We start from the raw sequence: 17063 nt of genomic DNA on the forward strand, positions 1-17063 counted from the left end.
ACGTCGGAAAGGCGACATGTCGGAAAGGCGACATGTAACCCAGGACCACATGCTCTTTTGTCTTTTTTGGGGGCAACATTGTTTTCTCACTCAACTATTTAAGTACTTTTAAGACCGCTAAAAGACCATTACTGCGTCAAAAGTAAACAACAAACTGTACTATTAAAAATGGTTCAACATTGGCCAAATAGTCAAATATATATATATGAAAATATGTACACACGCACACAACACCTTGTGGGTTGTGTTGGAGAGACTCATATTGCAGTGAACTTGTAGACGATGTAGAACAGCCTTTGTCAGGGCATCAATTAGCCAAAGCAAAGGCAAGGGAGAGCTATAGAGCTAAACTGGAGAACTGTATAACACCAGACAAGTGTGGGGAGGGTACAGGAAGATCACAGGTTACGGCTCAGCTAACACAGCTGTGTCAGCAACCGGGGAGCTGGCAAACGAGATGAACCATTTTTTCAACCGGTTCGATGGAGAGGGAGTACCTGTTTGTGTTCAACACACAGCAGCCAGGTCGACCTCTAGCAGGAACAATGGTGACCTCAGCAGCCTTTGAAAGATCTCCTGCGTTGTCCTGGTGCCTAAGGGTGGATTCAGACTATGGTCCCGGGTGCGCACCCCAGAACACATGGCAGATGTTGTGATAGTGTGAATGTAGCGTACCGTTCCCCGAAACGGATCACCGTAACGTACCCGGGACCGCCTCCCAAGGTAGTCTCGGGTGCGATTGATGCGTCCTCGGGTACGGTAGGCTGCAATGTCAATCCATCCGTACTGACAGGAGGAAGTGGACTGCTAATCATATATCATTTATATATTTTTATAATGACGCATTATTTTAGCTGGGTTATACCTTCTCATAGTTCTACTTGAATGTTGACAAGAAAAGGTAACTTCGTTAAGTCCTCCTGGTCACTGGAACCAGCCGGTTCCAGCAGGGGGCAGTGGAAAATAGCATCATATTGTGACACGTTGTGAGCATTGTTGTGCTAGTTATTGAAAACCAGTTACTAGTTACCATTACCAGTTACTTCATTTAAAAGTAACTTGTTACTTACACCAAAAGGTAATGCGTTACTGTGAAAAGTAACTTTTTAGTAAAAAAAAGGGCTCCCATTAATGCCCTTATATCCTTCATTTTGGTAATATTATTGCATTGGAGAATAATATAATCTGTTGATCAACTTGATATGCATTTGCATCGCTGAACTCTGCTAAGCAATGTGGTCTATACCAGGGGTCGCGCTAGGTGTCACGAATAGGTATTGGTAGGACCCAACAGCAGAACACGAGGCAGTACTGACACTCCTAACATTTATTATCAACTCAAGATATAGGCTGGCAACAAACTAGGACGTACAAGGGCATGTCATTCCATGACAACATCTATAATCGAACAAGGGAACACTGAACACAGGGAGGCTTAAATACACAAAGACTAACTAGACACAGGTGAAACAACACTACAATCAACACATGAATGGCTGAGACTGAACAGGACACAGGTGAACTACAAATGCAATTACATACAGGTGAGACAAGACATTAAGCGGCAACAAGGCAAAACAGGAAACACTAGGACAACACTACAAAATAACAGTACACGGAGAACAGGGAACAGTTGGAACGATACAACAGAAAGACACAATGAGAACAGATCCTGACAGTACCTCCTCCTCAAGGGATGGATTCCAGACATCCCATAACAAATGTCCCAACCCCAAACAGAGTGGGTGGAGGGGTCGGACGGAGGGAAAACTGGGGCAATGCACAAAACACTGGACTGGCAGGGCAAGGCAAGGAACTAGACTGGGCAGGGCGTAAACACACTGGACTGGGCTTAGGCCAGGGCAACACAGAAACGGGCAGAGAGACGAGAATCACTGACAGACAGAGAGACAGTGGAACGCACAAACATACAACCAGAATCACACAGAAAGGCAAGAGGGCAGACACGCAGACAAGCACACAGACAAACAGACAGGCACAAACTGAGACAAACCCAAAGACAAACATATTAACTGACAGACAGACAGGCAAGCAGACAAACCGGCGGTCTGACAACAGGTGGTTAAACAGGTAATTAGAGGACTGGGGAGTAGACAGACGTACAAACAGAGTTGCAGACAGACACGCAGACATACAAACTGGAAGACAGGCGGACAGACAGACAGACAGAGTGGCAAAAGGACTGGTTCTGGGCAGCGGAGCGCTGGACAGAGGGGTGCTGGGCAGAGGGGTGCTGGGCAGAGGGGTGCTGGGCAGTGGAGTGCTGGACAGAGGAGTGCTGGCCAGGGTGGTGCGGCGCAGAGGGACGATGGGCAGTGGAGCGCTGGGCAGAGGAGTGGTGGGCAGAGGAGTGGTGGGCAGAGGAGCGCTGGGCAGAGGAGTGCTGGGCAGAGGAGCGCTGGGCAGAGGAGTGGTGGGCAGTGGAGCGCTGGGCAGAGGAGTGGTGGGCAGAGGAGTGGTGGGCAGAGGAGCGCTGGGCAGACGAGCGCTGGGCAGAGGAGTGGTGGGCAGAGGAGTGGTGGGCAGAGGAGCGCTGGGCAGAGGAGTGGTGGGCAGTGGAGCGCTGGGCAGAGGAGTGGTGGGCAGAGGAGCGCTGGGCAGAGGAGCGCTGGGCAGAGGAGTGGTGGGCAGAGGAGTGGTGGGCAGAGGAGCGCTGGGCAGAGGAGTGGTGGGCAGAGGAGTGGTGGGCAGAGGAGCGCTGGGCAGAGGAGTGGTGGGCAGTGGAGCGCTGGGCAGAGGAGTGGTGGGCAGAGGAGCGCTGGGTAGAGGAGTGGTGGGCAGTGGAGCGCTGGGCAGAGGAGTGGTGGGCAGAGGAGCGCTGGGCAGAGGAGTCGTGGGCAGAGGAGCGCTGGGCAGAGGAGTGGTGGGCAGAGGAGCGCTGGGCAGAGGAGTGGTGGGCAGAGGAGCGCTGGGCAGAGGAGCGCTGGGCAGAGGAGTGGTGGGCAGAGGAGCGCTGGGCAGAGGAGTGGTGGGCAGAGGAGCGCTGGGTAGAGGAGTGGTGGGCAGAGGAGCGCTGGGTAGCGGCGTGCTGGGCAGCGGCTGAGCTCTGGCGCTGCTGGGCGGTGGCGGCATGTCGTCATCGCTGGACGGGGACGACTCAGTAGCGCAGGGTGGTGCGTCGGTGGGACGGGGGCGGTGAGACCTCTTACGAGGCCTCGACTGGGCACTAGTAGAAGTGGCAACACGACCCATGGCCGTGTTTCTGGTGCCAGCCCGACGAGGACCCCCCAGAGCCAGGCTGGTGCCGACGTATGGATCTTGATCTGGACCCGGCTCGGAGTAGCTAGCTACAGGCTGCAGGCTAATGATCCCGATTCTGGCAGGACGAGCAGGCTGGGAAGCAGGGGAGACAGAGCTGGACTGGAGATAGGCCTCTAGCCTCTCCTGGACAATGTTCTGATGAGGGACAAAATGGCTGACCCAAGGTCTCTCCTTTAACCACAACTGCTGGGTCTTAACACACTCATGAAGCTCAGCCCGCTGACTGGAAGAGGCGGCTATGAGGCAAGACACAGCATGGTCAAACTTCTCTACCTTTTGTCTGAACAGTCTTTGTTCTGCTGGGTCCATCGTGGTTCGATTATACTGTCACGAATAGGTATTGGTAGGACCCAAAAGCAGAACACGAGGCAGTACTGATACTCAGAACATTTATTATCAACTCAAGATATAGGCTGGCAACAAACTAGGACATACGAGGGCATGTCATTCCATGACAACATATATAATCGAACAAGGGAACACTGAACTAGACACATTAAGCTTTTTTTTTGAGCAGTTTGAAAAATACTTGTTTTTGCCAGTTCTGGCTTAACCGTGCATACGCTTTTCACGAAACTCGGCCATATGGTAGATGCTCATGAAAAACTACCAAGAAATAATTCTCACACTCATTCGTCAAAGGGTGGCGCTATAGCACTCAATTGCAAGTGTCAACTTTGAACAGGTACAACTCATGCCCTGTTTGACCTACAACCATGAAACTTCGATACACACATGCGTCTCTTCATGCCCGACAACTTTTGTGGTCTGACTTTTGACCTCTGACCATTAGATCGCCCACCATTTTGAATTATATGAAAAACAGCCATTGGCTCCTAACTTCTGCATTTTTTCACTTATGGAAAATCCGCTCCCATCATTATGTCGGCAGAGGTCCAAAGTTCAAGTGTTAAACGTTTCGTGCAGATTGCTCCAAAATCCCAGGATTCCATAGATTTTAACTATTGCAGTTTTATGAAAATGATTCATCTGCCCCTAACACATACATGCAAGACTCACATTTCTTTGAAACGTTGCAGTAATGTAGAGAGTCATTCCAAATATCACTGAAACCAATCTCACTCCAATTGGCCAAAGGGGGGCGCTATAGCAATTTTTTGAAAATGCAAACTTTAAACAGGCAAAAGTCATGCCTCGTTTGGCCGAAAGTCGTGAAACTTGCTTACACTTGTGCCTTGACTCATGAGGAACACATCTATCGCTTTGACCAGTAAGCTCCGCCCTTAGATTGTCCGCAATTTTGAGCAGTTGGAAAAACACTTCGACCCAGGATTTTTCAGCTATTTGCGTGAAACTGTATCATCTCTGTAATCTCCTTTTTCACAGTTCCCTGTCTGTTGGTCCAATGGCGTCTCCCTTAAATGAGTGCCTCACAATCTCAAGGTCGTCAGTTCAAGCCTCACTTGCAGACTTCATTTAAGTTGAATTGCAAACAACATGACTGTATCAATGAATACATGTGCAAATGGTAAAGATAACCTGAAATGCATATTTGAGAGTACGTTTTTCAACGTATGACATACTTCATTCTGAAAATAGCCGATCTACAATCTCAAAACCTTTCAGATAGCAACGTGTTTCTGAGCTTGTAGATCGGCTGCTTTCACTGTTTTCGGTTGCGAGGAGACATACAATTTCTCTATTGGTAAATGGTTTGTGAACGAGTGATCTTAGTGTTGGCTTGGTTCATGACAGAAGGCAAGAGTTTATGATCTTCAACAGATAACATCAACCTGGACAAAACTATAGCACTATAGGTAGTGTTGCAGCCTATTAGACCGAAGGTTGAGAGTTTGATTCCTGTTAATGGCAATAGGTTGAGATGTCCAATCAATCCATTCTGTTTTCATCTCTGTCTCTCATCAATCTATTCCGTTTCCATGTCTCTCTTCAATCTATTCCGTTTCCATGGCGCTCTCTCTCTCTCTCTCTCTCTCTCTCTCTCTCTCTCTCTCTCTCTCTCTCTCATCAATCTATTCCGTTTCCATGTCTCTCTCTCTCTCTCTCTCTCTCATCTATTCCGTTTCTATCTCTCTCTCTCTCCAGTTTCCATGTCTCTCTCTCTCTCCAGTATCAATGTCTCTCTCTCTCTCTCTCTCTCTCTCTCTCTCTCTCTCTCTCTCTCTCTCTCTCTCTCTCTCTCTCTCTCTCTCTCTCTCTCTCTCTCTCTCTCTCTCTAGTTTCCATGTCTGGCCCTGTATTATCGCTGCTTGCAGCTATATTTACCATTGTTATTGTACTATTACAGTTTCACACTGCTCCATGAGTAAAGGATCTAAACAGCATGTCGTGGTCCTGAGAATTATTTATGGGCGTGTTTAGCTTGCTGGATAACTGATGGGGAATTCAGTGAGGCCAGTACACTAACACTTAGGCCTACAGCATTATATTTTGGATTGAGCTATTTGAACATGAAATATGATGAACGAGTAATATACACATTTTATATACAGTAGCAGGGTCATCTTGCACAAATACATTAATTACCATTTGCGCATGCTGCGTGCGTAATGGTTTCTCAATGATCAATTGCGTTTGAACGCATTTTCTTATCAAAGGGCACTGCAAAAAAATGGGCATTTCAGATGAATCCTTCATACGTGGCTCAGCTGACCTGTTAGGGTAATACATTATAGACCACTACTCACTCACAGGAGGTTATACTGTATAGTTAGGCAGTGGCAGAGCCTTATAGGCAGTTGATGCCTATTTCACCTGGATGCCACAGTTGCAGTAGCCTATAGCTGTTAAGAGTATTTACGCATCTGTGTTGGATATTTCATCTTCAACTTGCATCGTTGTTAAACTGTAGGGCAACTTGCCAACTTTACTCACAAGTGCCCTTGTAGTAGCCTAGTGTCTGAGACGATACAACTTGTGTTTGACTGTTAAATACACAACTTTATATAATATAACCGGACCGCGGTCTCTGTCTGACTGTCGTGCAGACAACAGATATAATATGTTGCAACAACTACGCAGCATTCTTCCGGTCATACCTTCACAATAAAGTGTCTCCCATTTACCTCCCAATGCAGCTTATTTTACACTGGTTATTATTACCAGGAAATAGGTGTAACTTAACAGCGTGTGAGTGTGACACGCTCTTTCTTTCTCTCTCTCTCTCCCAGAAACACACACACGCTGTTAAGAGAGAGAGAAAGAAAGAGCGAGAGAGCGCATGTGAGAGAGAGAGAGAGAGAGAGAGAGAGAGAGAGAGAGAGAGAGAGCTTGCAAAGCAGAGGATTTGAAATGTGCCTGATTTGCGGTGATAAGGAATGAACTGCCGTGTCATTGTCAACAGGTCAGGATGAGAGGTTGAGATACTTTTGTCAGCCTTAAAATTTGGTTCCTAACTGATTATTAATAGAAAGCATTATTATAGGTTAAACATAAAGCCATTAAAATCAGCCCCTCCTTTAGCAGCTGCGACATTAAAGTGATGAACACGTTGATGCATTACTAATTTACACACACACACACACACACACACACACACACACACACACACACACACACACACACACACACAGACCCCCTCCCCAAGGTGGTGTGAGTTCAGCAAGGGCTCCCTCAACCTTGAATTTCGCTCCCATGCTCTGGGGTCAAAGGTGACTTCCTCAACCCTCCCGCACTGTCAGGACCCCTGACCATAGTTCCTGTTGAGATGCAGTTTGTAAGATGTTGTGACTTCCAGTGGTGTGTGTGTGTGTGTGTGTGTGTGTGTGTGTGTGTGTGTGTGTGTGTGTGTGTGTGTGTGTGTGTGTGTGTGTGTGTGTGTGTGTGTGTGTGTGTGTGTGTGTGTGTGTGTGAGTGAGAGAGAGAGAGAGAGAGAGAGAGACACACACACAGAGAGAGACGCATTGTGAGCTTGTAGATCGGCTATTTTCAAATAGCCAAAGCTTAAATAGGGCTGAAGTGATTAATGTATGTTTTGTAATAATAATAAATAAACAATTATAAAGTTTTCAAATAATTGTAGTGGAGTAAAAGTACAATATTTGCCTCTGAGATGTAGTGGAGTAGAAGTAAAAGTACTGAAAATTTAAATACTCCAGTAAAGTAAAAACACCTCAACATTGTACTTAAGTACAGTACTTCAGTAAATGCACTTTATATTTAGTTACTTTACACCACTGGAAATAATAAATACAGGGTGCTTTGTGTATGTACACCAGAGAGGATATAAAAGAGAATGGTTTTATAATGTATTGGATACATAATAAAAGTATAGTAATAATAAAAAAGAATACATTTGGATGCATCCTGCTCCGTACACAACACAATGCACTGCTTTTCAGTTCATCATTCAAGTTTGAGCCCCAAAAGATTATGCGATTAATATGCAATTAATCGCGCGATTAACTACAGAAATCATGCGATTAATCGCGATTAAAAATGTTAATCGTCTGACAGCAATAATATATACATATATATAAATGTATTTTTTAAGCAAACATTTTAACCTCAAATCTTTGCTTCTGGGGGTCCCTGGAAGAAAATATTTTGAGATGGGGGTCCACGGCCAAATACATATAGGGGTTCTTGACATGAAAAAGTTTGAGAACCACTGATATACTGTAGCAACATACATTTTTCAGAAAGCTGTTGGGATTCCATTACATTTGACATGATCATCATTACTGCATGTTCACACACCATTATAAACATGTCACTGATGCTGTTCTGAAAGGGCCCTGAGGGCCCACGCACGCACGCAAGCACGCACGCATGCTCTGCTTCAGTGTGTGTGTGTGTGTGTGTGTGTGTGTGTGTGTGTGTGTGTGTGTGTGTGTGTGTGTGTGTGTGTGTGTGTGTGTGTGTGTGTGCGTGCCTGCCTGCCTGCCTGCCTGCCTGTGTGTGTGTGTGTGTGTGTGTGTGTGTGTGTGTGTGTGTGTGTGTGTGTGTGTGTGTGTGTGTGTGGCCGGTTGAGTCCCTGCCGTACTTATCCGGACAGACAGCAGGCTATACGCTACAATGAGCCGAAGGAAGCAGGCACTTAGTAGGTCACCTAAGGCCACATGTTGGGGTCCTACAGGCAGGGGTATTAACCCTAACCCACCCAACGCACCGTGAGCTTGTAGATCTGCTATTTTCGGAGAGGTTTGGTGTAGAGGGAAAGAATAGCTGACCAAGTACATTTACTAAGTTTAGAGGGTAAAAGTGGTTAATGTCTGAACACACACATTAAGAATCCAACATAGAAAAGATGTGTAAACAGCCAAACAAAAATAAACTTGAATTTACGCAATTATAGTGCTGTCAAACAAACTGTCAAAAGTCTATGAAATAATCTGCAAAATCTATGAAAAAGTTTATTGTGTCTCCTACCGGAGATTCCGCCGGTCATCAAATTATTGGCTCAGGAATAACAACAAACAAAAACAAAAATATCTCCATGAATTCAAGGCGTAATGGGGTGTGTAATTGATAGAAAATAAGATTTTTTGGGGGGTGAATTACTCCCTTAATATACAGTCTTATCATAAAATCACAATATTGTGCACAACCACACTGGCCAGAACAATGTCGGACACTTTCCCTGCGTGCCATGTACAGAAGAGCCCCATCTGCAAATATCTGGAAATCTGCAATTGTGCTGACCAGGTTAGCATAAAGTGTGTGTGGACTACATTATCCATTACTGCCATTTCCACTGTATTCCAACATAATCAGCTCTGACAGAAATGAGAAGAGAGATATATCCCGAGTTCAAAGTCATCATTAAGAAACACACTTTGAAGCTGTCACTCTTTCTAGAGCAGCTCTTGTGAGTGCACTAGAAAAATACTGAGTGCTTGCTGTCGGGCACAAACCTTGTATCTCAATATTTCTACTTGTTATGTTTGTTTGTTTTTTTCCAGTAAATGAATGCCCATTAAAGAGGGTCGGACAAGAACTAGAGAAAATAGCTACAAGCTTGCAACACATGGCATCTGCCTCTGCAAAAAAAAAAGTCAGCTGCGCACCACTGGAGAATAATGGTGTGTGCACGTGTCTGTCTGTGCTGCTTTCAGTGTGTGTGTGTGTGTGTGTGTGTGTGTGTGTGTGTGTGTGTGTGTGTGTGTGTGTGTGTGTGTGTGTGTGTGTGTGTGTGTGTGTGTGTGTGTCTGTGTGTGTGTGTGCGTGGGTGCGGTGTGCATGCGTGCGTGGGTGGCAGTAGCAGAGCTCCATCCATCATTAATCAGAGTGTTGACATCATTATTATCCATCCGGACAGGACCTGTGGATTAACAGCAACCACATTCACAGTCCGCCGCGCGCCCGGGAATAGCAGATCTACACGCTTACAGCGCGTTTGGTCTGTAACAAATGTCAGACATGTACAGTAGTTAGGCTATGTTATGCAATAGGATGCATGCCATGAATAAAAAGAAACTGTTGTACATGCATGTTTCACTTTCAACATTGCCGACTCTCGAAGTAGACTACCACAGTGCTTTATGCAGTGGTGTATAGCAGTGGTTTTCAACCTTTTTCATGCCAAGGACCCTTAAATTGATATACATTTGGCCGCGGACCCGCATCTGAAAATGTTTTATGCCAGGGACCCCCAAAAGAAAACGCGTTATGAGCTTGTAGATCTGCTATTTTCAAACATCAAAGTACTTTTGCTTTTGGTACTTTAAGTACATTTGATATCAATACTTTTGTACTTTTACTCAAGTAAATTTTGAATTCCGGACTTTTACTTGTAACAGAGTACTTCTACAATGCAGTATTGATACTTTTACTTAAGTAAAACATTTGAGTACTTTTTCCACCACTGGCTTTATGTTTCATTTACTAACGATGGCTTTCACACTCATCTCTGTATTTTATATGATAAACTGGCTGGACTTCTCTTGCCATTCGGAGAGAGTTTTATTTATTCATAAGGCCCTGTGTGGCCCTGTGTATCTTCATTTATACAACCATTTATAAATGTATTTAATTACTAATTACTTTGTAGATTTTGATTTTGATTACAAAACATACATTAACCACTTCAGTCCTATAAACATTTCGGCGATTTGAAAATACAGTAGATGATCTACAAGCTCACAATGCGTCGCAATGTGACGCATTGCAGTATTGGTACTTTTACTTAAGTAAAATATTTGAGTGCTTTTTCCACCACTGCCTTTAAAGGGGAAGACCACTCATTTTCAACATTGAACTACGTCTTTAATACACCTCAGAGCTGTTGTGTGGAAATAAGAAAAAAGTCCCCCCCCCCTCCTTCTATGTTGCCTAGAACTGGATAAATGATTGAGGTCATGTGATCAGTGACATACGCAGGGTGTACTTTTGGCCGAGGGGGCGGAGCCAAAAGTACACCCTGCGTATGTACCTGATCACATGACCTCAATCAATTATCCTCAATTAACAGCTCTAAGGCGTATTAAAGACATAGTTCAATGTTGAAAATGAGTGGTCTTCCCCTTTAAGGCAAGCTGCCCTGCATAATATGGGGGTGGTGTGGATGTGTGATCCAGTGGCCAATGAGGCGGCTACCTATTTATGTCTATGGTCTAAACTCCTGCTTCTGTATCCCTCCACCTCCTCTCTGCTCTGGACCTAAGGGATTCCCCCATGGTTCACACACTGCTTTAGCGTAGTGCTTATCAGCCTTTTTTTTCATTTCACCGCCGTAAGGGTCCATTCGGTGCTCAACCACTTGAAACCTGGCGTCCCTCTTCTGGGTGAGAACATTTTACATTAAAGAAATGCCGATCTGCATGTTCAGAACACGTCGCACTGTGACACGTTGTAAGCGTCGCACTGTGACACGTTGTGAGCTTTAAGAGCTGCTATTTTTTTAAGAAAAAAAAAACATAATATTATTAACTAGAGCGGTGGTTCTCAAACTTTTCAGACCGCGACCCCCCCAAATATTAATATTTCAACTGGGGACCCCCCCCCCACCCTGACAAGCACTTGGAATGCAGGAGTTGAGGCACTACATTTAGTTTGACTCTGTTCCACAGAGGGGGTCCCTGGAACATCATATTTTGTGATGGGGGTCCGTGGCCAAATACATATCATTTGGGGGCCCTTGAAAAAAGTTTGAGAACCACTGATACTTAAAAAAAAAAATACGTTAGGATTTATAAGATATTTGTAGAATCCCCAGAAGCAAAGATTTGAGTTACAAATGTTCGCTTTAAAAAACATAGATTCAAAGATTTGCAAAAATGTTCATTGTTTATCTGTTATTTTTGAATAGCCCAAAGAAATCTAAAATGACAGAGATGCGTTCCCGGATAGAATGGGTTAATGGGTTATACGGCAGCCATGAGACTAGTTTACAGGAAGTGTTGCGTGAAATGTTACAGTTAAAATGTTCCCCAGGCGGCCAGACAAATGGACCCTGTCCCCCATGTCTCTCTCTGGATGGGAAAGAGAGAAGATCTTGTTGTTGCCGGGCAGAAAACTTGTATCTCCTGCATTTCAACTTTTGTTTCATGTTTTTGTTTTGTAAATGAATGCCCTACTTCGGCATTATGACAGTGTCACGCAAAAGCGGCAAAATCAGCCGATCTACAAGCTCACAACGCGTTGCATCGGGACGCGTTGTGAGCTTGTAGATCAGCTATTTTCAAAACATTTTTGAAAGATTTTGAAAAAAGAATGTTCATACTTTTCATTGAAAACAGGAAAGCATCTGTGTCATTTTAGATTTTAGCGATTACCATTACTATATAGTGGGGGTCTGAAGGTACAAATGCGTGCCCACGAGAGAGACGGCAACGCGCCATTAACACCTAAAACAATAGCCCAGACAGAGAAACATGACTTGTTTTTCGGTCGCGGCTGGGGGGGGGGGCTAGTGGGGGTCGAGTTGAGCCCCCACGGCCGTGCACATAAATCGGCACGCCTGGTTGGGGAGGTGGGAAGATGCTGTTTTCGGCATGCCTGCGACATGGAAAGTTACCTCGCGGGTGACATTTTTTTTAGCGGTGCCAACCGCTCTACACTTGAGAGTCCGTATGAGCGTCCGTATGTTATGTCCGGGATGAGCGTCCGTATGAGCGTCCGTATGTTATGTCCGTATGTTATGTCCGTATGAGCACGGGATGAGCACGGCAAAGAAGCAACACATACAAACACACGCACACACACACACACACACACACACACACACTTGGACATTGCCTATGCCATCTCTCCTCTCATTGGCCACACGTTTGACTCTGTCCGTATGAGTGTCCGTATGTTATGTCCGCGATGAGCACGGGATGAGCACGGCAAAGAAGCAACACATACAAACACACACACACACACACACACACACACACACACACACACACACACACACACACACACACACACACACACACACACACACACACACACACACACACACACACACACACACATACACACACTTGGAGATTGCCTATGCCATCTCTCCTCTCGGAGATTGCCTATGCCATCTCTCCTCTCATTGGCCACCCGTTTGACTCTGTCCGTATGAGCGTCGGTATGTTATGTCCGGGATGAGCACAGGATGAGCACGGGATTTTAAACAGCTATAACTCCAGTTCGCAGCATGCCACCAAGTACAAATTTTGTACATGCACTACAACCACCAATAGGGACGAACTGTAATTACTTAAGCCCCGCCCCCTCTGTCTTCCTATTGGCTGGGCTATAACCAGCCATTATTCCAGTTTGCAGCACCCTACCAAGTACAAATTTGACAAGTGGACTCAGACCACCAATAGGCACCGCTTCCTTCACACAGGGTGTGATTTTTTCTCTGGGGGTCGGCCATGTAAACTGTTTGTCTACACACACACGATCCGACGATAGATCATAGTGGATCTAAATGTTCTGTGACCAGTTGAAAAGGTTAAAAAACGCTGGCAGTGGGTGAGTGTATTAATGTATATACTCTGGCAGTGAAAGAGTTAATGGGTTAACAAGAGCTTGTGACTAAATTATAACTATATTGGATCCATTGGAACTTTTTTCCCCCTCCCCCATTGCCTGAAAAGTAACGGTTTTGGACATACTAGCTTTCCAGCCGACCACACGGGGATATCTACAAGAACATTAGGATTCTTTGCAGGGTGGCAGCCAGCCAGCCAGCCAGGCAGGCAGGGTGTTTATTTTGATTAAAATCACTAGAGGGAGACCGGCTTTCAAAGCCGTATGTATCGGCACAGAAGCTTCAGCACGGACCAAACTCACCAACTAGAACGGAGTGTTCACCAGAGTGCAGGTCTCTTCCGCCCTCCATCTTCCTGACAATGTTCAGGGGCTCTGTGTGTGTGTGTGTGTGTGTGTGTGTGTGTGTGTGTGTGTGTGTGTGTGTGTGTGTGTGTGTGTGTGTGTGTGTGTGTGTGTGTGTGTGTGTGTGTGTGTGTGTGCGTGTGTGTACGAGTGCAGGAATTAACCCTTTAAGACCGGGAACGCATCTGTGTGTCATTTTTAGATTGCTTTGGCTATTCAAAAATAGCAGATATACAAGCGCGGCACCGAGTGCCTTTTGAAAAATTGTGAACATTTGTGCAAATCTTTGATATGTATTTTTTCAAGCGAACAATTTAACTGAAATCGAACCCTTTGCTTCTGGGGATTCTACAAATGTCTTCCTAATCCTAACAGTTTTTTTATAACCTATGTTGCTATAATATCAGTGGTTCTTAAACTATTCAAGAAAAAATGATATGTATTTGGCCGTGGACCCCCATCTGAAAATATGTTGTTCCAGGGGCCCCCAGAAGCATTTGAGTTAAAAATGTATTCAAAGATTGGCACACATTTTCAAGTTTTTTTTCCAAAAAATTGCAGATCTACAAGCTCATAGCGCGGCACCCGGTGCCGCGCTATGAGCTTGTATATCTGCTATTTTTGAATTGCCCAAACACATCTTAAAATGACAGATTTGTTCCCGGGCCTAAATGCGTTAAAGCAACAACAAGAAAATCTCACAACTGAAAAGTTGTTAGATCTAAGTCCTAGTGGTTGAGAGTAAGTACATTTACTCACCTAGATTTACAGGCCACTACACTGCCTTTACATTTAGTCCTATCGAGGTATGGCCATTTGAAGTGTTAAACACTGCGGTAACACTGACCTGTATGTGTGCAATTTAGGTTTATTGGTGTGAGTAGCGTCATCGCAGACCCCTGAACGGTGTTTGTGTCATGTTTGGTGCAATGGTGCGTCTTGCAAGTCTGGATGTTACGTTTGTGACGTCAACAGTGGTGGAAAAAGTACTCACATGTTTTGACTTGAGTAAAAGTATCACTACAAAGTAAAAGTACCAATACTGCAATGCAGAAGCACTCTGTTACAAGTAAAATTCAGGAATTCAAAATTGACTTGAGTAAAAGTACAAAAGTATTGGTATCAAAATGTACTTAAAGTACCAAAAGTAGAAAGTAGTCATTATGCAGAATGTCTGCAAATGTATAAAATGTCTAAAAAATCTTTTGAAAATGCAGATCTACAAGCTCACAACGTGTCACATCTCATCTCAGCATCGTGAGCTTGTAGATCAGCGATTTTAAAATAGCCGGTGTATATTATAGGTTTAAAGTGGTTCAACTGATTTTCATACTATATTAATACATTTAAATGGAGACCTCCTGGAACCTCCTTAATGACCGCTGGGGGTCCCCGACCCCACTTTGAGAACCACAGACTTAATGCAGTAATAGGCAAGAAGACATAGATAAGCTCAGAAACATGGCACTCACACTGTGAAGCAGAATTAGTTTTTAATTGTTGTTTTTTTGCAATTCGTTTTTTTTTTTTTTTTTACAATTTTATAAAATGATGTGTCATCAATTTATTTTGAGCATATCAGATCATAATTTAAAGCAAGTACAGACATTGTAAAGGCATTTCTTGAGGTTACCAGGGCCATCTGAAAATATGTTGTGCCAGCTAGGGACCCCCATACAAGATTGGTGCTGTTCAATTATTTCATTTTTTAAAAATAAATAAAGATTTTTGTGAAAATAGCAGATTTTGGAAGGCACTCATAGCCAATTGGAATAGGATTTGAAAGAGCTGACGATTTGTGTGAGTTCTTGACAAGATCTTTGACGGATAGATACGTCTTGATCACATGACTATAGAGATAATGGGTACCGATTTGTGTGAGGTTTGGGCAAAATCTATAGGAGTAAAATAATAAAATATGATTTTGCAAAAAAGCGGCCTCCTGTTAGCGCAGCCTGCGCTAGAGCCGAGGCTGATGTGAAATTTGGGGTTTCACTGTCCAACGGTCCAATGGTGACAGAGATTAGTTGCTCACAGACTTGGTGGAGACAATGAATGAGCAGTAAAATTGGAACTGGAACACTATAATATTTAAGCTGATAAATCATATTTGCCGGGTTTTCTCTCCTGATTGGATGTAATTGGTATCCCGACCTGAACATTTATTTGTTTCTATATTTATATTTATTTATTTATTTATTAAAGTGCGGCAGATATGGGGAATCAAACCCTCAGCAGAATATAGAGCTATTTAACAGTTATTTTTACAACAACAAAAATAAAGAAAATCACTTCCAGCAACTTTAATTGGGCAACCAGTATTCCACATCATTCCTAACTGCAACACAGTTTTGACAATAACAGTAAAGAGCACCCTCTTTCATGGAATATTGCTTAATTCAAAAATAATGGCATCGTTGTTTGATGCCAGAGCCCCGAGTTATGTTTTACTGCCATCCAAATACTAAGTCATTTTGTTACCGGACCAGTTGGCAAAGTCTAGCAGAACAACACTTTTAGCACAAGGTTGTTTGACTTGTCCATCAGTTTGAGTGCTTTGATTGGATAATTGCCCTTGGGGCTCCATCAATCATTCTCCCTCCTTAGTTCCACAACACACCTACAAAATCAATTCTAACACGTTCCCATTCAATAAACACTGTCACATAGAGATGTCAGCCTGTTTTATCAGCTGTCTGACAAGCAAGCGGCAAACAACTAACTGCCACTTTGCTCCATCGAGCTTTTTTTTTCAGGGATGGGCCACGATGTGGCATGACACTTAACCCATTGAGACCTGGAACAGTGTCATTTTTAGATTTGAGCTAAAAAGCATTATTTTACACTTTGGGCTATTCAAAAATAGCAGATATACAAGCTCATAGCGCGGCACCGAGTGCCGCGCTACAAGCTTGTAGATCTGCTATTTTTGAAAATTTGTGAAAATGTGTAATATTTTTATGGGGGTCTTTTCAAGTGGGCTCTGATCCAGAAAAGGTAGGGAACCACTGAACCGGATGATACAAACGATCAGCGCGAGACAAGGAAGAGCGAGGTCTTACCTTCCAGAACGGTGAGTTTGGCGCTGGTGTTGATCTCCCCCGCGCTGTTGGCGGCGGTGCATTCATAGATGGCTTCGTCCCGGTGCGTCCTGAGGGGCTGGATACGAAGCACCGACCCCGAGCCGTCGTCAAACTCTATCACCTGGACAGAGGAAGGACACACAACCAGTGAAGTCACTAAGTACATTTACTCAAGTGCTGTACTTAAGTACAATTTTGAGGTATTTTTTCAATTTTCAACTTTACTCCATTACATCTCAGAGGCAAATATGGTACTTCTACTCCACTACAATTATTTGAAAACGTTGCAGATACACATTATAAAACATACATTAACCACTTTAGCCCTATGTTGTAGGCTATTTGAAAATAGCTGATCTACAAGCTCACAACGCGTCGCGTTGTGAGTTTGTAGTTCTGCTATTTTCAAATATTGTAGTACTTTTGCTTTAAGTACTTTAAGTGCATTTTGATACC

At 44.1% G+C, this 17063-nt stretch overlaps 1 protein-coding gene across 1 annotated transcript in view; it reads right to left on the bottom strand.

The window, feature by feature from the left end:
* LOC311051253 (receptor-type tyrosine-protein phosphatase F-like) overlaps positions 1–17063 on the bottom strand; it is a 254763-nt gene that overhangs the window by 194748 nt on the left and 42952 nt on the right. The window contains exon 4 of the mRNA XM_084065737.1: positions 16587–16728. Within this exon, the coding sequence (XP_083921863.1) occupies positions 16587–16728 (142 nt within the window). The remainder of the gene's footprint in view (positions 1–16586; positions 16729–17063) is intronic.

Source organism: Gymnoscopelus microlampas (genome assembly GCF_963454915.1).
Source record: "Gymnoscopelus microlampas genome assembly, chromosome: 9".
Lineage (NCBI taxonomy): Eukaryota > Metazoa > Chordata > Actinopteri > Myctophiformes > Myctophidae > Gymnoscopelus > Gymnoscopelus microlampas.